Genomic DNA, 23,666 nt, shown 5'->3' on the forward strand with positions numbered 1-23,666 from the left:
CTGCAGGCATCTGCTTATTAGTTCTAGTTCAAATTTAGTACAAGTTTATATAGTTATTTAGGTTCAAATTTGCTGAACACTGTCAAATAAGCGCTAAAATGCAATATTTGCTCCCCCTGTCGGTTGCTTTGTGGCGATGCAGGGTATCTGTGGACTTCAATAACTGAGTCAGAGCTGAGCAGCATATCTAATTCACAATGTATCAAAGGCCCAAAGGCTCACAGTATGAAAGGGCTCAACACTGGTGTTGTTGCTTTAGGGTAAATATCAGTATTCTATGTTAACACACACAGACACACACATACACAAAGATGTGATGAGACGTGGTAGAAAAAACTACTCCTACACAAGCATCTTTTCTCTTTTAGCTCTTTTTTAAACAATAATATCATCACATATAAACTCTATCATTAATCAATTTGTAAGACATTTTACAAATCAAACTCAGCCTGAAGTACAGAAGAAAAGTACATTTACAAGTACATTAAGACACTGTGACACAGGGCTTGCTGAGTGAAAAACAGTAAGGCACCAATGCCATCTGTGGCATAGGTAGTTTACAAACTAAGAGGGAAAAAATCACCAGTTAAAAATAGCATTCAAACCAGAAGATTTTTCAAAGTGTGTAAGAAAATGAAAGCAAAATAAACAATACTGAAAAGCATAAACATTTTGTTTTAAAAGCCTCATAAGTGGAACACAACATGTGAAAGATAAGCAAGACAGAGCTAGAAGATTGTTCCACCAGATATTTGTGTTCTTACAGAAGCAAAGAAAGGCCATAATAATATGTATTTTAAAGGATCAATTTAAAAATTAATCACCACTGAAAACTAATATTAAAATTTAAATACCACAAATGAACAATTTTGATTTACATTAACATAGTACTGACAGATGTCAGATCAAGCTTTGGTAGCCCAGATGTTCAAGTTTAAATTTTGCTTCTAAATTTTGGTGTCAGAATTTCCCAATTCAGTTTTACCTAACTGTTTTTTTGTTTGGTATTTAACTTGACATTAAGTTTTAATTTATATTTGTCACCATTTTCCATCTGGATTTGCAAGCGCCCAGTCAAATTGATATTTAAATTAAGCAATGACAATGATTAAATTCCTGTTGGCCTTTCATTGCTTCCGTAGTTTGGTTGTGAGACCTGGTTTAACGTTCAAGAAATGAGTGGCGTGTTGATGGCACTACAAACTGGTTGTGTGGCTCTCTAATGAAAGTGTGACGTTGTGGTCAAAAGTTTACATACACCTGTAAAGAACATGTATATCATGACAGTCTTGAGTTCCAGTGTTTTCTAGAAGTCTCATTTTCTGTGATAGAATGAGTGGAACACACAGTACTTGTCACAAAAAACATTCATGATGTTTGGTTCAATAATTAATTTATTAAGGGTTTTTTTCTGAAAATGTGACCAAATCTGCTGGGTCAAAAATATACATACAACAACTTGAACGATCAATCTTGGTTGTTGTGTCACTGCCACGATCAGGAAGAAAACGCAAACTATCACCTGCTGCTAACAGAAAATTGGTCCGGATGGTCAAGAGTCAACCAAAAACCACCAAAAAGCAAGTCTGCAATGAATTAGAAGCTGCTGGAAGACAGGTGTTGGTGTCCACAGTCAAGCCAGTTTTGCATCGCCATGGGCTGAGAGGCTGCCATGCAAGAAAGAAGTCCTTGCTCCAGATGTGGCACCTTAAAAATTTAGGTTTCTCCAGCCATGAAGTGAACAAATTTAGTTAAACTTCATCAATTCTGTTGGCTATCAAAAACACCTGATTAAGGCAAAAATGGCCAAGGGACATTTAACCCAATATTTGAAATACTCCATGTATATTTTTGACCCAGCAGATTTGGTCACATTTTCAGAAGACCTATAATAAATTCACTATTGAACCAAACTTCATGAATGTTTTTTGTGTCCAAGTTGTGTTTGTGTTCCACTCATTCCATCACAGAAAAATGAGAGCTGTAATCATTAGATGTTTTTATAAGTGTATGTAAACTTTCATTTGCTAATTCTTCCTACCAAAATTTATTTCATCATAGTTTGTCTTATTTAAAAGCGTTGTTAAAAAAGTGTTTTGTTCAACCTTTATCATGCAGGTAGAAATCGAAGATGCACAAAAATAAGCTCACTGCTAATATTGTCTTGACTATGGAGCGTAGCTGCCATCAGACACCCACGGATAAAATATCTCACTTGATAGCTATTTATATTCCCTCACACCTGTTGATTCAACAAGATCACTCCTTTTTCTGCAGGTTGTCAAATGGTGAGACTTGAGAATCAATTTACTGAAGTCAAATCAAAATAAGAGTGGATTGTTCCCTTTAGTCTGCAGTATTGGATTCTAATGATATGATATGATGTCTCTCTTCACGTACAACTAAGACCCTGCCAAGCTATCTCTTACATGGTGTGTTTCACTGTTGTGCTGTAAAGACTGTGCTTCTGTTTCACACTGTTAAACAGCATCAAAGCTGAAAAGTCCCGACAGATCGTTGAGCAAGTCACTGTCACATCCCTTTCTGGTTTTAGAGGAAATGTACAGAGGACCAGATCTGCAGGACATAAAAGTGTTACTTTTTCCTCTAAAACATAAAATAAAATAACAGAATAGCAATTCAGAGTCGTATTGCTCATAGGGTGGGTTACCGTTTGATTCACTATTTAATTGTCTTGACACAAATTCTTCCTCATTACTGATACAAAAATAGATAAGAAACCATTGTATACAAAGTATATGGCAGACAATCAAGAAGTGGGTTACTTTGTTCTAAATACCAGTAATTAAAAGTCAGAAATTGTCACATCCAGCAAGAAAATGCAACAACTACCTACAGTATATCACAGCTCCCCACGCCCCCTTTACTGTACCGATCCAGTCAACAGACACACGCACACACACACGCACGCGCACAGACACACACGTGCGCGTGCACACACACACACACACACACACACACACATCCACTTGGTAAACACAGCACAAAGCTAGCTTTCACCACAACCACAGGCACAGTAAAGAGTAAATGTAGTTTCTGTTGTCTGTAAATGACATGAAGTGAGAAAGTGGCCACAGCTAAAAATACAAAACACTGGCCCAGAGACACTCTGCAGGTTTGTCAATGTACACTGTGGCTCCTGTGAAAACAGTTCTTACAGGTTGGATTCCCTTCAGTCAGGCTATGCTGTGTGCGCTTTCTGTAATCATGGATGAGGGTCTGTGTGCTCTGAGGGTGTGTCTGTTTTTGTACTGGGTCCACTTAAAGAAATGCATGAACTGACTAAACCATAAGGCAAGGGATTGTTTGCGAGCAACCACAGCACTTATTAGCACCAGAGCAGGTTAACAGGTAGGTTTTTTTCTCACCTGTTATTCTAACTGCTGTGATGTGAAGTTATTTTTAGTCGAGAGACAGAAGTGTCTTAAATTTCTCTGAGTGGAAACTCAAGATCACACAACCACCACAGTAACTACCACACTTCCCTGTCTATATAACATACCTCAGTCTATCAGTGCCTCCACAAACTGGCGTTTTCCAAAAATATCTAACAATGTGAAATGCTCATTTTGTCTCAGAGATCACTCAACATCAACCCTGACACTTCCACTGTGAGTAATGTCAGGAGGATATATGCCATATAATTTATTTGCCTGACGAAAGGGTCTAAAAATATTTAGTCATTGTTTGGTTTACTTAAGCTGAGGTTCAGACAACTAGGATGTTTTTGCCTCGGCAGTGTCGACAGAGAGAGGTTCATGATGGTGTAGTAATTCAGCTCAAATCTCCAAATGAATTCTTCACAAAAATGTTCAACTACTTCCTGGGCACTTCAAGATATCGTCCAATATGCCTCCATCCCTGCAAGTTTATATGTAATAGATAACCTAATTGCCATGAATTTGCAAAGGACAACATTTACAACATGGTGAACATGTTACAAGTCAAAAAACAATGATTTAGTTGTGTTTAAGGTCTTATTCACACAGAATCAGGCATTGCGGCAAAAACAGTCCTCCCATCCAGTTGAATGTGGGCAGTGTGTTTAGGTTGTGGTTGAAACAGAATCAACTTTGAAGAAACGCAACACAACGGACAATTAATAAGCCAGCTTTTAATCTGTCGTTGTGGATAAACAATTGCTAACTCATTCATAGGACCAGCACGCAAGTAACATAGCAACATGGCAACTTCTCTGTTGTTTAATGGTGGTTGGCAAACTCCTTACCACCACTTTCTGGATCAGGGGCTAAAGTTCACAGCATTACAACACATTAACCATCCACAACCCTGCTGCTAATCGCTGCAACACCAGATTCTGTGTGAATATGGCCTAATACATGAGGAACAGGGTAGCTAGCATGAGCAGTGATGGTAGCTTCGCATGGCCACATCATTGGCTTACACAACTGATATCAGGAGAAATTCAAACTTAGCAGCTAAGTAGAAAAGTATACTGTTGCTGTGGGCTGTTTTTTCTCGGAAGCAGATTATGCTACTATGAAGTCCTGTCCTGTTTACTGGTGTGACAAGGACATTGCTAGCTAGCTGGAAAAAAATGTAAAAATGGCGCTTTTCATACCATGAAAATTGCCTAACGCTCCCAGACACTTGGTTTCCAAATTCTTTTATTAAATGCTCTTTTATAAATGTCTATGCAAAGTTTTTGCTAATAGTGTTACTATTAACTACTCAAAAACGCAGCTTACCTCCTGTATCATGACTGCACGGGTGTGGTTTGGTTGAGGTAACATAAACAAAACAATCCCACAACAGTTCTTCATTCAAATGTTGCTAGACTGGATCACAGTGATGCATGACATCACCTTTTTCAAACTGAGCCCTACCCACTTCAAACCAGTGAGAAAAACAAGGAGCAAAAACACAAATACAGAAATCTCTCATGTGTAACAACCAAAACTGTTCTAGCTTCAATGGAGAAGTCTGTGTTCATGTGGGACCACACTGCTCAGAGAGAGAAACCGACTGAGAGAAAAGGTTCTCGGGACCTTTAATAATCAGTACGTTTACATGATGTGAGACTATTGTGACTATTGTGTTAGTCCGACTGAAACTTGACTTTTCAAGTCCATGTAAACATGTTGGTTCGACTGAATTTGTACTAAATCGAATTTCTCAAAGTCAGACTAACAATAATGTGGTTGGAAGTCGATTGACTCTTTCATGTATACGCCTTATACGGACCTGAAAAGGCCTTGGCATTCTGTGCATGCACCACAGTCCCTGTGCCGGCCATTGACCCAGAAGTCATCCATGGCATAAATCCGTAGCAGGAGGCCCGGAAAAAACAGAAGAAGAAGACGACGACGAAGGTGTTAATACAATATATATTATGTAATATACAGTGCTAAAAAGTCATCATTCGCTGCGCGGCCTGTTTGCTGCTTCTTAACTTGTTTGGTATGTGACAGTAGGACAATCGGATGAAGGTCCAGTAGCAACTAGCTGAAACAGTGCATATCCCCACGGTGTAGCTGGACATACAAACATTCTCCCCTGGTGCTTGTATACTGGGACAATGCCAGTAGTCCAATTAAATGGTCTTATCGAGCTATGACTGTAGCTCGACTTAAGTGTGCATGGAAACATACTGATCCATGCAAAATCCATGACCAAAGCCCAATTACTACTGGTGTGAAAGTGGTCACGCATGTCCCGTTCTGGGTTCTATATGAGAACTATTTTCCTGTCAACCCTTCAGCTTCTTGTACACAGGAAGAAAAACAAAAGAGGGGGGCCATGTTACCAGGGCCTTGCACAAGAGTTGTAAACATTTGTGATAAGATTGAGAATAATCCTGATATCAGTTGTTTGAGCTGGAGATGTGGGTACACAAAACTATCACACAATAATTTCCTGAACAATATTATCAGGAGCCCGCCTCTTGGAGCAGGTCCCAGCTCTACCAGATCAAAAGACAAACACAGTGAGCGCCACCTACAGCAACTTAAAGGTCATTACAAGGTGATTCATGAAAGTAATGACATCACCGTTGTGAGTGGTTTTATGAACAGTGCCATGAAAATGCTTATGCAAAACAACTCTTGATCTTCTTCTTCTTCATTGCCACTGACTCTGGTTTCTGGAAGCTCCGTGGAGTTATCCTCAAGCACTTTCCTCACTTACTGTTGTCTTGCTGTTAGGACTCCAACAAACTGTGCCAACGGCAAACCTGCTGTCCTTTTGACTCCTTCATCTGAGTCCAGTGGGTGAGCTCCTCCTCTCCGGAGCTGTTGAGGCCGAGTGAGATCCAGCCGATCATCTCCTTGCGCTTCATGCTGCGCTTGTTGTAGACGGAGAGGATGAGCGTGACGTCCGACAGCTGGAAAAGAGCTACCTGGAAGACAAACGTCTCTTTGTAGGTCGGGTTGGGCTGACCTCGACAGATGGATGTCTTACACTTGGACATCTCATGGCCCATGGAGTTCAGTAGGGTCAGCTTAACGTATGTATCTGAGCAAGACACAGGTGGACAGTTAGGGGGGTATGGTGTAAAGCTTTTGAAATAATTTTTAATGTGCTACAACATTTAAGGCACCTGGCTTGAGCAATAGATCATTTGTGCAAAATCCTTCTGTTTCTCCGGTGTATTCTCTTTGAATTAAAGCCTCACAGCCTGCTGCAGCTGTGCTTCGTCTGCAGCAAATTCTCCCCTCACAGCATTTGTTCTTGTTATAATATCATTGTGCTTGATGTATAAGATCATGACCACATAGGATGCGGTTTTCTCCTGATCAAACACAGCTGTGAGTGTTCCTGATAACAGCGAGTGAGAACTCAAAGGGTGCAAGGAGCATTACTTCGGTCTTGTTGCTATGCAACTAGTGCATGTCTAATCTGAAATAGGGGATAGTGTTGAAGATAAAAACGGACTAGAGAAAGTTAGAAATACTTCTGTATGTGTTCACAGGGTGAGGAGCTTCTTCTAAAACAGATAACAGAAAATTAATGTTCCTCATCAGGAAAACCCTCCAGGAGCTACTATTATTTCCTCTGACTTTGACATAATGTCAGTGTCACGACATGACATGTCCACAGACTTTTAGAGCCCAGAGCGGTGCCCCAAAACGTGCTCCGTCCAAAAACGTGTGTCACATATTTAGAGGAGAGGAGATGCACGTCTGCTGCGAATACATGAGAATGCTCAAAAACATATAGTCTGTGACTTGTGCACAATTCTAATACATCGTAAAAATCGTACTAATCAGATTCAGCATGGAAAAGAAAATCTAGCTGAAGATCTGTATAATAAAACAGTTATCGGTTATCATTATCAGTATTCAAGCAGTTATGTTCCCGCTAATCCTGGTCTGTGTGACATGTACCCCAGCTGATTCCCTCCTATTCTACTGTAAATCAGTGCATATTCCAAAAGAATCATTCCCAATAAACTAATTCAGGAAAAAGGAAAAGGAAAAACACTGCCATTATCAAGTGATTTAGCATTCACGCTTTCCTTATTCACTCCTCATTTCCATGCAGGAATCATGATGTAAACTGAAGCCACAAATCCAGCTGAAAGTAAACGCGGCACGACCGGCAATCACAATGGCTCTTTGAGAGTGTTTCGCCCCTCATCTACAACCATACTACATAATAATGCTGTGTATTATGTTCCTGTCTAAGAGGGAGTATAAGGAATGAATTGCCGAGCCTTTCATGCTGTCGAGTGCCAGCTGCCTTCCAACGCCTAGTTCACCGCCTCAAATCACATATTCAGTTGCTCTCTTTGACATAAAAGCAGAGTGGAAAAAATAGCCTTGATTTCTTTTTTGACTGCTGCTGAATGGGCTCTGCCGAGCTGTGGATGTCTTAAGTGGTCAGTAGCGGTGATGCATGGCTCTTTGGTATTGTCGCTGAATGAGAGGGGCTGCGACTGATGATTAACTTGACTTGTCGGCTCTGTACTGTTTTGAAGTGATAAAGAAGGAGCTGTGAAATTGCTCTGCATCTTTCACCGCGCTCTTTCCACTTTGTGAGACACACAAAGCCAATCAAGGCCTTCATAAGCATTTTGCACAAAGATTTTTTTTCAGTGTTACCAGATGTGACTATTTTCTAGATGTAATTTGTGGATATGCCGTTCAGGAGAGCACAAACAATATCACAATCTGGCAGCTAGTCATTAGTTACAGACATTCATGAATACAAGGAACACAGCAATTAATGGGGGGACAGTACAGTGTGTCTTTTAGATTAATATTTATGCTTGTCTCTATCACAGAAGTCCTGTTTGTGTTTTGTGTGCCGTAAAAGGCAAAACTACACCGAAGCATGCCAAAGTGTATTGTCTGAATAAAGCCAGCGGCGCACAGCATTTCCTTCAAGCTGGCCATCAGCCACCAAGCAAACTGGATTGAGTTAGCATGAATAGTTTTTCATTTCTGAGTAAAAACATGAGAGACTTCCAGGCATCACGGGCACAAACACAAGACATAGGTAGTGGATGACAGTTATAGGGCTGCATGCATTAAAAGACATACACGTCTAAACAGGCAGCTATCTTCATGGATAGATGTTCAGAGTTTTGTGTGTGAAGCAGTTACAGTGTAAATCAAATGTGAATCCCCTTTAACAAGTCATTTTAATTTTACAACAGATTTTACTTTTGGGAAGAAAGCATATTTGCTTTTTGCTAAGCATTAGATGGGAAGACTGAAAGAACTTTCTGCTAAATATTAAGTTACAGCAAGGACAGAGTCAGCTTTGCTTAGCATTAAGATTGGAAACAGCAACATAATGTAACTATTTTACCTTAAAATAACTGCTTGTAATATGTAACTTCAGCGAGACAGTAGGATCACAGCATTACATACATGTTTACTTCAAGATACAAGTTTTCAACACATAACATTCTTATGATGTAATGAGTTTTGTTTGTTATTAGCACCTACATTATGTCTAACAAATTGTTAAACTGAAACTGTGGGCCGATTTTTAGTGGTTGAAATGCTTCTAAGGACCCCGGAAGACTAGCAACTACTCTGTAAAAGCTGATGGGGTACCATTAAATATTAAATACCAATATAAATAACACTTTATAATAACCATCATTAATAAATGGTACATTTCTAATGAATAAAACTTAAGTTAGTAGTTATTTTACTGTCAACAAACAATGAAATGTCTCATAAACCATTTATTAAGTAATTGTTTATTGTAGAGTTGCAACAAATGTTTATAATTCTCTTTAAAATGGTTAATAAATACTGTGTAGTTTATCTATAAACTTTATTCGGATGGTCGTTATAGAGTGCTGAGGTTTATAAACCTTAACAACTTAATAAATGGTTTATAAAGCATTTATTTGATTGTTAACAGTGAAATAACTATTAACTGACATTTAATTAATTTGTAGTTATCTCTCAATTGTTTATTACATACAAAGCTTAAATGTAGAAATGAAAACTTGCATCTTTACATGGGTGTGCTACACTAATTTCTTGGCTGGCTGTAGTGACGTTGAGGGTTTTTTGTATCTACAAACAGTGCCAGACTAGCTGTTTCTAGTCTTTATGCTAAGCTAAGTTAGCAGGATACTGGCTGTAGCTTCAAATTAACCGAACAGATGTAAAAGTGGTTTTGATCTTGTCATCGTGTCATTTTCTTCTGTTTCCTCATAAACTACTTAAAAGTTTTACAAACGTCTATGATTGAGATTGTGTAATAAATAACATTTAAATTACATGTGCCAACCAAAGGAAAATGCTTTGTGTCTGATTGGGTGAATCCATGAAGATAGTATGAAAAGGCAGTGATAGCACCTCATTTTGCAGCAGGGACCGACTCACCTCTGATAATATAAACCTGTCCACCTATCAAGTGTTTAAGACAACAGAACAGTCCATCTGACAACAAGGGTTGGACAGCAGTAAGAAGAAACAACGGACCAAGATGTCAAAAAGGCAGTAGGGTGAGAGAGATTTAGGTACAAACATAACAGAAGATGCGAGGAAAGAGAAACAGGGTCAGAAGGACAACAACATTGCAAAAAGTTCAACAAGAGACACTTTTTGTTTGAACTTGCTGCTCGGATCCCTGGAAATTGACTGAGGGGGCTGACCAGGAAATGAGGGAAACCATGGATCAATCCAGAGGAGAACTAAAAAGCAGGTCGTGCAGCCGAGACAGATTGTGCTACCTCTTTTAAAAGTTACAGCTGTGCATAGTTTCTCTCTGGCTCAGTCGTAGTTAAATAAATAGCATTTGTTTTATAGCCTATATATTTCTTTTAAAAAAGGACTTTGACATCGAGTTTTTAACTAATTTGAGGGGAATAAATGAGTTGAAGAGTATTCAGAAATGTACTCCAACATGACTTAAAAGGCTAACAAATACAAGATGGTGGCCTGTATGGCTTAACTAAAACTACAAAGTTTTGTTGTAAAAAAAAAAAACCCAAAAGAAAACATTATTATTGGTTCGGCTATATGTTTATATGAAAGGCTGTCTAAACATAAAACCCTATGCACAGGCTCAACTTGTCCTTCCCCCATCTGACACAGGTCAAAATATTGTTTACACTCTTCACTGCTTTTCTGGAAAATGACTAGAATAAAATGCTTTAGAGTACTTACTGGGTGGCTTGTTGGCAGCCAGGTTTTTGAAATGGATGCCTTTGATGATCTCCACTGAGAGACGTCCTGTGGTGGCGTTGTACACCAGGCCCACAAGGATCTCTGGTGTGGATGTTTGACTGACTGACTGGAATGATGAGGCGCTTTCACTGCATGTCATATCTGAGAGGCTGACCTGGGATTCACCACCCTGAAAATGTTTCACACAAAATTGTTCACTGGTATTTGTTGTTGTACAATGGATTCTTGATTGCAGACTGATGTGGACAAGTCTTCTCATTTCCAGCAGGCAGCCAATTTTTACATCTGAAAGATTTCATCAGCTATAGTTATCTAGCTAGTCAAGGTAATGTTAGCTCCATGACTTTGTTGAAAAGCTGACTCCAGTGTTGTGTTAAAATCTCTTTCCCTGCTAATTTATGTTTCCCCTCACCTTAAAGGATTAGTTCACACAACAGTGAACATTTTGTCATTATCTACTTACTCCCGCGCCAATGGTAAGTCAGATGATGTAGTTTTGCAGTCCAGAAAAAAATTCTGGAGCTTCACAGCATAACAGTGCTGCAGCATTTTCCTAAACAACCCAAGTAGATAGGGACTTGTTTTGAAAAGTCAAAAACAACAGAAAAAAATAATAAATTCATTTAAGAAAGGCCCCTTTCAGCTTGTCCAGCTTAATCCATGTCTCCAGAATACCGAGGTTACAAGTTTATTTGGAAAAATGTTATACCCTTTTTATGCTAAAGGCGTTAGCAGGTTCCCCGGCTGAAGTCTGCACATCAAGGGTGTAAAAACCATCATTTTCAAATCAATTTGGGATCTCTGAGCTTCTGGACACGTGGAATACACTGGACGAGCTGGATGGAGCCATTTAGTGTTTTGTTTTGGGTTTTTTTTCAAACAAGTCCCCATCTACTTCAGTTGTTGAGGAGAATGCTGCAACGCTGTTTTTCCGTGAAGAGCCAGAAATATTTTGTGGACTGGAAACTTCACCGTCCATTGGCATGGTGGTGAGTAGATAATAACTACATTTACATTTTTGGGTGACCGCAACCTGACATAACCTAACCTACCAAGCACTTACCTCGGTTGCAGAGGGCAAAGCTATTCAAGGGGGAACTTTGACATACAGTGGAGAATTACTGCAGTGGATGTGCTAGTCATGAACTGGCCTTTTCAATGCAATCTATGAGCCAAGAAACTAATTCACTTCGAAATAGCCTAATGTACAGTTCAAGGTGCAGGTATCAAGCTGGTTAGCTTGACATGATTGAGCTTGTAGAGCAGATACATCTATTCCTTACACTTTTGATCTTGTTTTTGGTTTTTGGAGAGGCTGAAAAAATGAGGCTTATTTCTCTCACCATATGTTGCTAGTTTGCCAAAACAGAAGTAGCTGGCTCGTAAAACAGGATCTCAATACTCTCCCAAGCTGAAAAAGATAACTTCTTTCTGAAAATGTTATCCAATCACACGAAAGATCAATCACCGTAGAGCAGCAATTAGTGAGGTTATGAGAGCGCTTGAAAGCCAACACCTGCTTTGATGCCACTTACCGGGAGAGCACAGCATGCGTCTAATATGACCGGCACAGACATTTTGCCCTGAAGGTTGAGCTTGGTGAGGTAGAACACCTTTTCCCCGAGCACCTTCTCCTTCTTCATCCTCCGCATACTGTAAAGGCGGAATCGGATGGCGTAATTGCTGATCATCTCCGACTCCACATGGCTGAAGCGGAAGGTTTCAGTGAAGATTGGGCATGGCCCTCTCTGGATTCCTGTTTTCGCCCTCTGCTTCTTGGTGGGCAGCAACACAAGGTGGACCTGCCAGGAGATGTTGCCGGTACGCTTTAAGGCAGGGAGGTCTGTAACTGCCATGATGGTGACCGCCAGCTGCTGGTCCTCTGAGTCAAAGTCAAACACCACATCCAGAGTGCCATATTTTGCAAGCGAATCTGGTTCATAACCTTTAGGGAGCTGAGCTGCTGATCCACCCGCTGACATGTCCTAAAGAAACCAATGAGATCTTAAATGTACAACAAACACCTTGATCCGTATTTCCAGTTATATCTTCTATCACTGGTATTTACCTCTGGGCTGAGGACAGCTGTACTGTCACTGGGTACATCCTCCTCGTAACCCTTGTTGAGGTAACTTCCAGTCTCGTGGCCATCGCTGCCCTCACTGGGGCATTTACCAAAGGACATGTGGGGACTGCCACTGGTGTGGGATAGATCACACTTGGCGTCTCCCAGGTCTGACAGTGTACAGGACATCCTTGGAGAGCCATTCTCATCCTGATAAGGAGGTGGCTGAAGCTCATCCAATGGTGGAGTTCGTCTCATCCTCTGGATGCAGTTGGCTGGTCGAAAGAGAGTAAAGAGAGAGACCAAGGTTCACAATAATGAAGATATTTATAAAGATTTTTATTTGAACCATGTGAAGGAAAGTTTACTTTGCTTAACTGCCAACAGCAGTGCTCTTAGCAATGGCAATGTTGGTTAATCCATTGGTTGGTTGGAGGTTAAAAACTTTTCACAGCTCACAGAGAATGAAGCCTATCCACGAGCTTCCTGGGGAGGCCAATGGGGAGGTTACTGGGGAAATGATTATGGTTGATACTTCCTGTGCTCGGCGTAAGTAACAAATTATCATATTAATTGACATACGGGCAGCACGTTCAAGGCTTTAGAAGCAATAGCTAGTGGGGCTCAGCAATAATAATGGCATTAGTGACCTGGATATTCATGAATGAATGATACACCGTACCAATCGCTCTACTAAAGAGGATAAACGTCCTGTTACCATGGACAATGCCGGCTCCGGTTAACTGACAGTAAGGAATTTAAGTAGTGACGGTTGAAGGAACGGAAGAAAAAAAAAGGTCCACATTGCGCATGCACGACTCTGTCCTGATACTTCCTAATGTTGTAGCTCAACAATCTACAACATGAGAATGCCTGGTTTCCCGTACTCAGGAGTAGCTCAAAACGTGTTTACAACACAGAAAATGCTGACTTTAGTGACAGTGAAAGATTACATGGTCATTACTACATATGTATTTCTGTCTGGCCGTCTATTTACTGAGGCTCTAAATGAGAGTGTTTATTCTGTAGCTGCACCTCAATGCTAAAGTAGGATTCTGGTTCTTCTTTCCTGGCATAATATATATCGTTCATGTAATTCTTGATCATTGATATAGATATATTTATCGAAGAATTCATTTTCACTCTGAGAAATGAAACTTCTGCCAATCCCAATGAGCATTATATGCTCTGTGGGAGGAATCTTGTGAATACACAGGCTAAACAAAAAATCAGATATGCACAAATAAAGGACTGATACTGATACTTGTTACCCACAGATTTTATGCCTCTCACCTTTCTAAATGATTCACATGCCTGGAAGGCAAACAATGAGGCTATACTGAGAGTCTCCGTGACACTTAACGAAAGAACCTCGAATAGTGTTTTCAGCCGCATTCTCAAAACTGCGTTCCTTGTCCAAGTTGGATTCACAAAAATTGAGCAGCTGATGCTAATACTCCCACAGGGACACTGGTGAAGCTTTAAACTCCAGTCTCTTGCAAAAAAACAGAAGGAAAGAAAGAAAGAAAAAGAAAAAAAAAGGATGAAGAAGAAAATAACTTGGAGAAAAAAATGATCTTCTTTTTCTGTCTCCCAACTTTTGGAAAAAGCCAGCACTATGATGACGTAATTCCAGCTTTCTCCCGAGTTCTTCAAACTTTCACTCTTAATAATGTCAGTGAAACGCCGCCTCAAAGTGGCACATAACAGTGGCAGGATGGAGGCAAAGGAGTCTTAACTAAGTGTCATGGAGGGCTTGATAAAAGGAGCAAATCCATTTTGAGCAGCTTTTTTCCTGCTGAGCCGGGGGCGGTTGATTTGATGGAAGCTGCTGTGTAAAAGCACTACTCTTTTCTCCAGCCCGTTAATTGGGATGGTTACCATTCCTGCTCTTGTCTAACCCAGCCTTCCTTCACAGAGTTTCATCCCCTCTGTATAGGCAGACGCCTTGTTTTGTCTTCTTGTACCTCTGTTAGTGCAGAAACAGTTTGTGCGTTGAGAATCTTGACTGTGAAACTATTTTGGGTAAGTGGAGCAGAACTTCATTGTCCTTCCTATGACCACAAGGATCGGGAACACAGATGACCTCTTGCCCATCTGACACCTATGCAAGACAGTCAAGTTAACAAATGTCTCCCTTATTTAAAAAAACAACAACATACAACTGAGGTAGATTCAAACGGTTAATAGGTTATAGCAACAAAGATACTGAGAAGAGATTCAGTAGGGTTAATAGTTTTTAATGACCTATACATGACTAAATAAATGCTGTGAAAATTGATTTTACCAGATGTTGGACTGAGCTTTTAGCTTTTACTGAAGTGTGTGCCTCCAAGCACCTGAAAAGCACACGCTTGACACATTGATCTCAGCAATATAGCTCCTTTGTTCATCAGCTAGCATAATTTCTTAAAGAAATAATTCAACCTTGAGAAATAACTATGTACACTTCTTTCTGAAAGTATTGATGTCACTGTCATGGCTATGCATTGAGTGCAGAGCTGGAATCAGGAAGTAGTTACTGTAGCTTAGCTTAGCATAGAGACTAGTAGCAGGGGGAAACAGCAAGCCTGGCCGCCCCGAAAGCGAGAAAAATACACCAAGTAGAAGTCTTTAAAGCTCACTAAATAATGCCAACAACACCAGCAACAGGTCATCCATTCCACAAGCACCCTAGTGTGGGCTGCCAGATGCAGTACAGGTTTTACCCTTCACTGAAGCCATTTTAATGTCTGGGTTACTATGATCTCACTATGATGACAAGAGTCTGAGCTGCACCTGGCTGTTGTTCGCCTTTACACATAACTACTAACTGTATTTTATTATTTTTGTGTAGCCTAATGTTAAAACAAATAGAGACAGCAGGAAAATCGGCTCAGGCTCAGTCAGAAGGTAACAAAATCCAAGGTGACAAACAAGGCAACACAAACAAACAAACAAACAAAAAGGTGTTTTTTTTTAGGGAAGGATGTGCCAGACCATTTCTTGGCCAGGAGCAGTGGCTTGTTGTTTTTACACACAAGTATTTGTCTGGATTTAACAAACAAGACCCGGTGTGTTATTTAGAGCTTTAGAGGTGTTGAGAGGCACCCTTCTTAACTTTAGAAAGAGCCAGGCTTGCTGTGTCCCCCTTTCCATTCCTGTTCTATGCAAGGCTAACATCCTGGATAGCTTATAAACATGACATGGTATTCCTACCATCAAAGAAAGAAAGCTTAAAAGCGTATTTCTTAAAGATAGTGAGAATTTTACAAACCATGCATAGTGGTAATAAATCTTGCTTTTGAGGTAGAACTACTGCCTCGCACTTGTATGCCTCCGCCTCAGCATTCAATAATGGCCAGATTATTTTTGGCAAAACATTATGATGTCACAGTAAAGTTGACCAATATAAAAATCATGAGCCAGTGTAGCTGTTTCCTTCTGCCTCCCATCATTATGCTAGGTTAAGCTAACTCGCCTTGCTTTAGCTTCATATTTATGGCATGCAGAGATGAAAAAATACTAATTTTGTATTTCCACAAACGTCTAACTTTTCATCTAAAACTTATTCATGATGCTCTTCAGTCACTCTGATGTCATTTCTGCACTTCCCCCTACGACCAAAGGCAGTGATGGTCATTTACAATGCTAGGGTCGCAGAACAAAATTGTTTAAATAAAATAAAAAATTTAAAAATAATTTAAAAAAATAGGGAAAGAAGCTGCTTTGTAGTCTGGTGGTATGGCAGCAGACTACAGAGCAGCTTCTTTCATCAAAGGTAACAACTCATTGTAATTCTAACTACTATGTTTTAGGCAACTGGATGCTTCTTCAGTTCTAACTAACTGGAGTGGAGTTGCAGTCTTTTAAACTCTGTGTGGGAGTGTCCTTACAGATGGACACATGTGAGCTCTGAGTTTCAGAGTCGTTAGGGCCGCTTGTGGGTCGTTGACCCGACCGGCCTTCATGTGGGTTGCAAGGGCTAGGTGAGCCCAGGTATGAATGGTTGTTAAGCTGTGTAGGGAGGGAACTCAGTACTGGGCTGTTAGTTGCTCAAAGTCTGGTCCATCTTAGTAATGAATGCAGCGATGGTGAAATTAATCTCTTTCACTGAGTAGTTGGTTTTGAGCCCTCTAAAGGATCCTTGTGGCCCTGTGTCCTTTCACAGTTGAACCCAGACGTAAGCTCTTAGGAATTATCCTGTGTTGCCTGCATCTCGAGTTGAACTGCAGGTGGTTCCTGTAATCACCTGCGGTTCAACTCCTAACATCACTGCTGCCAAGCAATGTCCTGGAAAATGTTTCCAAGTGTGTACACTAAAGGTAAGGAATGGCAAACATGAAAAGACCAAACATTACAGACATGTCAAAACAACTCGCATAGAACAGAAGCTCTCACCTGGAGAAATAAGGACATCAACAACACAGCACATCCTGACATGCAAGAGAAATGGGTGAAAAAACTTGTCCAACAGAGAGCTCACCCAGAAGGATGTCCTTGCGAAAGGACTGAACTTTGTAGCAACTCCAGAACAGATGCTGGTAGTAGATCTCATCACAGCAACAGAGTCAGCCATGAGGAACAACAAGTTGGTAGACACAGAGGCAGAACAGCTACGGTTGAAGGTATCAGCCGCTCTTGCTAATGCAAAGCATCCCCCTCCAACCTCCACCAGTAAAAGAATCCATCTATGTCAAACTGGAACGACCGTCTTTGAACAGAGGAGGTGGCCTATGACATTACTTATCACCCACCTACAATGCAGTACTGAGAGTGAGTACCTCAACGGCTCTGTAAGGACACTCCCACACAGAGTTTAAAAGCCTGCAACTCCCCTCCAGGTAGCCTCTTGGATACTGAAACATTTCCAGTTGCCTACAATATAGCACTTAGAACTACCATGACCTGGATTACTGAGAACCTTCTTCAACAACTCATTATAATGAAAATAAGGCCTGAATTCTACATTGACTACAAGCATTTACTTTTAATGAACTCTGCCACTTAAATAATTCCTTTTAAAAAGTATTGTGATGTGTTGCCTCACAACACGCCCTAGTCAAGCAGTCATGACAGCATGTTAACCTCAGAGAGGAGAAAGTTGGGCCAGACAAACCTCCGATTATTTCGTTCTTGCTGCCAACTTCCTATTTTTGGGATTGCTGTGCGGAGCCACCGGGGCACCCAGCTCTGCCTGATTCTGCAGCCTCTGCACAATCCTCCTCATGTATAATACATATGTCCTGAGGATAAAACGCTTCATACTCTCAGACAAACACAAGCAGCAGTGGGAGTCGAGAGAAAACAACACAGACGCCTCAGAACTTTTACCAAGGCTTGTTGGAAATTAATGAAATCAAGTACTCTCTCAGCTATATCATGGAAACTAGTGCTGTCTAAATTTCTAATAATATGTTTCTGTTTAAGAGAGAAGCGGTGACCGGGTGTCGGGACTGGTGTGAGATCACTGCTAATCCACAATGGCTTGCTGAGAAAACCACAACCATCAAAGCCTTACCACAGGAAGGGAAATAATGAACATCTAGTACTTTTGAAGTGCAACCATGGATGGACCAAGTTCTTGCTGCACTTCCTCTCCTGGCTACAGACCATATTAGTGTTTTGTGGATTACAAGTAAACTGGTTACATAATCTAATGATCCAAGAGAGTTCATAGAAACTGCGAACCTGAAACTCCCTCAATGGATATGTTTTCTTCATTCCCTCTTTTTATTTAAGAGAAAGAAATAATCTTTTTTTCACCCTTGAATTTTCTATATAATCCTTCAAACCTTTAAGGGTGTTTGAATCACACAAAAATAAACACAAGATCTTTCATTGCTTATATGTTGTCATATAAATAAACCAAGTAAATTTCAAATTATTGCTGCCAGGCACAAGACTCAAATCTCTGCTGCTCTCGCTCACAAGGAACACACACTGATGGAAAGCAAAGCCAGTGTGACTGCTTCTTTGAATTCAATGAAAAGATAGTATGGCTGTCCAGTCACTATAGTTTGATGACGTCTGGGGTTATTACATGTAGCATTTTATATTTGATAGAATGAAGAGTCAATAGGGTCAATAGCAGCAAATATGCAATGTGACCAGCTGAGACAGCGGAGTAATGGGCCATTCATGCTCAACATTAGATGCGTAGATGGTTACAGGATGGTTACAAGAAAATTGAACAATGGCGACCTCCAAAAGTACTGGAAATTAAGTTTGTTACAATTTCTGTCATTGGTAAAGTGAAGAGGACTCTCTGTTTACAGTTGCAATGTAGTTAGTGTCTACTGTCAGCAGGCAATTTTTGACTCTGAGCTGCCCTCTAGTGGATGTATTGCTTAAACCTACATGCCAGCATAAAGGACTCATGTATGTATGTAGGTCAGTTCTGATTACATCGTTTGAGACGGACATACCCATGAAAAGTGAGCACTCTCAACCTTGAGTGGAATTGTGTTAAATGCACATTGATGGAAACGCTGAAACAGTTCTTCCATGAAGAAATACAGCAAATTTCCTGTTAAACGTGACCCCATGACACATCGCAAAGTTCAGGAGATCAACAATTGGTCACAGTGTCTCACAGGATAAATTTCAATCGCTGAATCCCCAGATAAATACACTCAGAAGTCAGAAACTGTGCCTTTTGACGAGACATCAGGACTTCACAGAGTTTATGATGTCACAAATGGAGCGACGCCTGTGAGCTAATTCAGGCAGGCAACTCGAGCTGCACTGATATACACATGACATGCTCCACGCTCCACACTCATCTACCAAACGCACCAATTTGGTGGCCTATTTAAACAGCAAAAATCTCCCATCTCTCCCTGTGCCTGTCAATGCCATCACTGCCCTGCATCTGTAGCCCCATTCACACTGCCCTGTAATGCATCTCTGCATCGTCCTCTGTGTGAACGTTTCAGATGTGGAGAGGGGGGACAGTTTCGCTGCGGCTCTGATGCGCCTCCGGAGGTAGTATCAGAGGCGCAGCAGAAGCGAGACAACATCTTTTTGAATGGATAAGCCAGAGGCGGAGAGCCGGGGCGTGTTGATCTGATGGTGTTCACAGTCTGACAGCTAAACAGATCCTTCACTAATCAAATAAAAGACACATTTCCAGACAATTTCAAGACATTTAAAGACAAAACATTAAAATATTTGCAAAGATAATTCATTATTGTTTTGTTATAAAAGGTAGGGAACCAATATTCAAAATGATGGTCTCATTCAACTACATTTTTTAAAATGTTATTTGAGGATGATGTATTGCAGTAAAGCTTCTACATGTTGTAGCGAAAGCCTGATCATTGAAAGAAACATTAAACTATCTGTCACTATAAATTCACAACACCAGCAAAATCCCTGGCTGATGAACTGAACAAAATATTAGGAACAATTTGCAGGCAACATGGAGCATAATCTAAAAAATGTTCCCTGTAAGTGGACAGCAACTAATTAGTAAGATTGTATGTTCTCGCTCTTGACAGGGAGCCACTTGACTGTCAGCCAAGAATCACTGATATGCTTACAGATTCAAATGAGGAATCACTGTGTCTGTAAGAGAGAAATCTAATGAGGCTACTGCAGTTTTGATCAGATGATCCTCTGTAACAGAAAACATGTTTTTATCACAAAAGTCAAAAAGTGACATTTTCAGAAATTTCTGTGTATGAGACCAAAACAACCTGTAAATCTTTAAATATCTTATCACTGAGCAGCCCTTGTTTCCTGGCTCCATATATCTGAGCCCAGGCTGAGGGTGACAGGGACCGTAGTGGTTGTGAGGAGATGTACAGTTTTTGCAGCACTTGCGTAACAACAACTTTGTGCAGTGTGTTGCTTCTTTACTAATGGAGTCAGAAGCATGTCATGCACTATTTATCCCTTAGCTACACATTCAAACATTGCTTTAAATAGATCGTGCCAGACACTCAGCCTTGGAACCCACTGTCTTATATAACACAAAACTAGTTCAGACATGATTCACTGATTGAGGACCTTGGCGAAGATTAGATTGTTTTTGTCTTTTAGAGACACTGTCAGGTGCAAACACAGCTGATTTATGTCTGAGGATGTCATACACGAGCATGTCAGACTTTCATCTCTGCATGTGTCCAAACCAAAGTACAATGTTAGAATCTGATCTGCAGGATATCACCACCTCTTTATATGAGAGCATGTGTATCAGGAAGCTGTGAATCACAATATCCAGGTTTAAAATGTAGTTTAGTCATTTTTAAGTTTAGTCACTATTTTTTATTAACTCATTTTCCTTCCACTGATTTAAATTCAATGGGTTTTTTTTTAGCTTATTTCCTTCTTTAAAAGTAATAGTTCGACATTTTGAACACCTATTCATGATCTTGACGAAAGTTAGACTACAAGATAGATACCACTCTCATTTCTGCTATTAATATATAACTAACTGCCAGTTAGCTTAGCTTAGCAAAAATAATGGAAACAGGTGGAAATGCTCGCCTGGTTCCATCTGGTGATAAAACAAATCCACCCAGCAGCACCTCTAACGCTCACTTCTCATTTGTTTAATCTGTACAAAAACACAAAAAAAAGTGTAAGAATGACAAGTAACGGTGATAGCAAGACTTCAGGAAATCACTGCTCCCGACCAAAAATTAGTCCAGAACACTCCACACATTTTGACTTTGATTTTTGTACAAATTAAACAAATAAGATATAAATGTGTTAATTAATCAGACGATCATGGTAATCGTAGACCAATATTATTACCTTTTTTTAAAAAAATTTTTTTTATTCTTTTTATTTCGAATATGTAAATAGTACAAGGCTTCCTCATTGCTATTTAACAAATTATTTGCACAACATAATATAGAAATGAAAATTTTTGAGGAAGCAAAATAATAATGAAGCACAGAAAACAAAAAATTATTGACATATTCGAAAAGGAGTGAGAAGAAGCATAGCTTGTTAGCTCTCACCCCTTTGTCTAAATCAACTATATATATATATATATATATATATATATATATATATATACATATATATACATATACATACATATACATACACATACATACACATATACATACACATATACACATACATACATACACACATATACATAAACATACATACATACATACACACATATACATGCATATATATACATACACACACACGTACACATACATACATACATATACACACACACATACATACACATACACATTCACATTCTCTACCTCTCATCACCATGCTACATCAATGAATAAATAATAATCACCAATGTTCATTAATGACCATTATCCATTGTACCCGCTAAATAATATGTTTTTGTACATTTTCTTGAACTATTGCTCTTTTCTGCAGGATGGTAAGTGACTGTAATGAAGTATTGTAAGTGTTTCCCCAAACCTCGGCACAGTAATGTAAATATGGCAAGACCAGTGAACAGTACAGTGTGCGAAGAGAATTATGATCTTTGGACTGAGCCAGGCTAGCTGTTTATGCTAAGCTAAGCTATAAGCGATTTAAATACTGCATCTATCTTTTCTGCCTCTCATTCATTCTAGCACCATCCCACATGAATTCATCGATCCAATATAACAAATAACTACAAGACAGCACATGAGGTCATATCTAAGTTGTTTCACAACCTAAATGATTGATTCACGTTCAGGGTTCAGATGAAGTGTGTACGGCACTTTAATAATGTCAGATAAATCAACAGCACCCACTTTAGTGAAGTGTTGTGACAGATGAATAACAGACTGATCCAAATAGGTCAGTGCCAGTGTTCTCCTGTGACTTGGTCTATGCTGAAGTGAAAAAAATAACCTGCCTTCCATCCACCGCGGTAAATGCCTTGTGATGGAGAGTGTGGCAGATGTGAAACAGAGATGCATAAAAAAAAAAAAGAAAAGTGTGAGGCTGTTCAAATTATGCAGACAGTTGACTGTTTCACAACCCTCCCACGGAGAGTGTGCTGAACGGGAGCTTCGCTTTGATCACCTCTCTGGATTAACTGACAGTGTGTGTCGGTGTGTGCGGTGCATTCCTGTTTGTTGGACTGGAGGTGCAGAGGAGTCTGTGCATTTGAATCAAGCTTACTGCAAAGATAAGGGGGGGGAAGTATCTCTATTAAACTAGTGCAACTTCTCATTGTACAGTTGAGGCATCCTTTGTGGATGTTCTTGGAAAAGTAACCAAAGTATCAAAGTGATTATGCAATGGCCTTGAAGCACAGAAAAATGCTGCTACTGCACCGTCTACAAATGAATATTAACAGAGAAGAATAGTGGTTTCACAGATACAGATCCTACCGTCATCAGCCGAGGCTTCACTGCTGTAGCCCTCATAATCAGCAGTCAGAGGGCTGTACTTTTGCCGGCTCTCCCAGCTGAAACCTCCCGCGAGTTTGGTATTAGCAGCTGCCTTGGCTCCTCCCCGGAGGCCTTGGGAGCGGCTGACTGCTTCCTGATACTGACCCATAAGTTCATCCTCACTGTCCGACGATGAGCCCTGCAGGTCGGCGTCAGTGTAGGCCTTGTCTGTTCAGGGTAGAGGAAGATGGTTACTGAGGTCAGGCAGACTGGCAGCCTCTGCTGGCCCTAATCCTGCATTGCACAGGAATACTGCTGAACTGTTTTTACAAAAGGCAAATGGAAAAATGGTTTCAGGTACGATGCCAGTGCCAGAACAGTTCTCAGGAAATGAAGTTTACCAGACTTGTCTATAAATGTGTCAGCAAAGTTGGCAGAACACTGAGAGACATCTCTGTCCTGAGGTGACATTTTTTAGGGGGTCAAAATGATAAAATCTGCCAAGTCTCCCAAAAGATACAACAGGATGTTGACAGTCCTATTTAAATGATATTTAGTCATTTAGTCGACCTTCAGAACATATATTATTCAGTGCATCACCATAAATGTACCATATATCGTAAAATGTGATCCATTTGCAATAATCATTTAGAGGTCCGTTCTCTA

General features: G+C 40.1%; 1 protein-coding gene across 3 annotated transcripts in view; it reads right to left on the reverse strand.

The window, feature by feature from the left end:
• Nucleotides 1-361: 361 nt before the first annotated feature.
• Nucleotides 362-23,666, reverse strand: part of syt14a (synaptotagmin XIVa) — a 48,479-nt gene continuing 25,174 nt past the window's right edge. For 2 of the 3 annotated variants that reach the window (XM_084380864.1, XM_084380866.1), the window contains exons 3-8: nucleotides 23,001-23,228; nucleotides 12,709-12,980; nucleotides 12,176-12,625; nucleotides 10,620-10,809; nucleotides 9,834-9,890; nucleotides 362-6,495 (exon numbers count right to left, since the gene is read on the reverse strand). In XM_084380864.1, the coding sequence (XP_084236990.1) occupies nucleotides 6,182-6,495; nucleotides 9,834-9,890; nucleotides 10,620-10,809; nucleotides 12,176-12,625; nucleotides 12,709-12,980; nucleotides 23,001-23,228 (1,511 nt within the window). In that variant the 3' untranslated portion in view covers nucleotides 362-6,181. The remainder of the gene's footprint in view (nucleotides 6,496-9,833; nucleotides 9,891-10,619; nucleotides 10,810-12,175; nucleotides 12,626-12,708; nucleotides 12,981-23,000; nucleotides 23,229-23,666) is intronic. The other variant, XM_084380865.1, reaches the window with a different exon arrangement.

This window comes from Pagrus pagrus (genome assembly GCF_965226575.1).
Source record: "Pagrus pagrus genome assembly, chromosome: 18".
In the NCBI taxonomy this organism is placed as follows: domain Eukaryota; kingdom Metazoa; phylum Chordata; class Actinopteri; order Spariformes; family Sparidae; genus Pagrus; species Pagrus pagrus.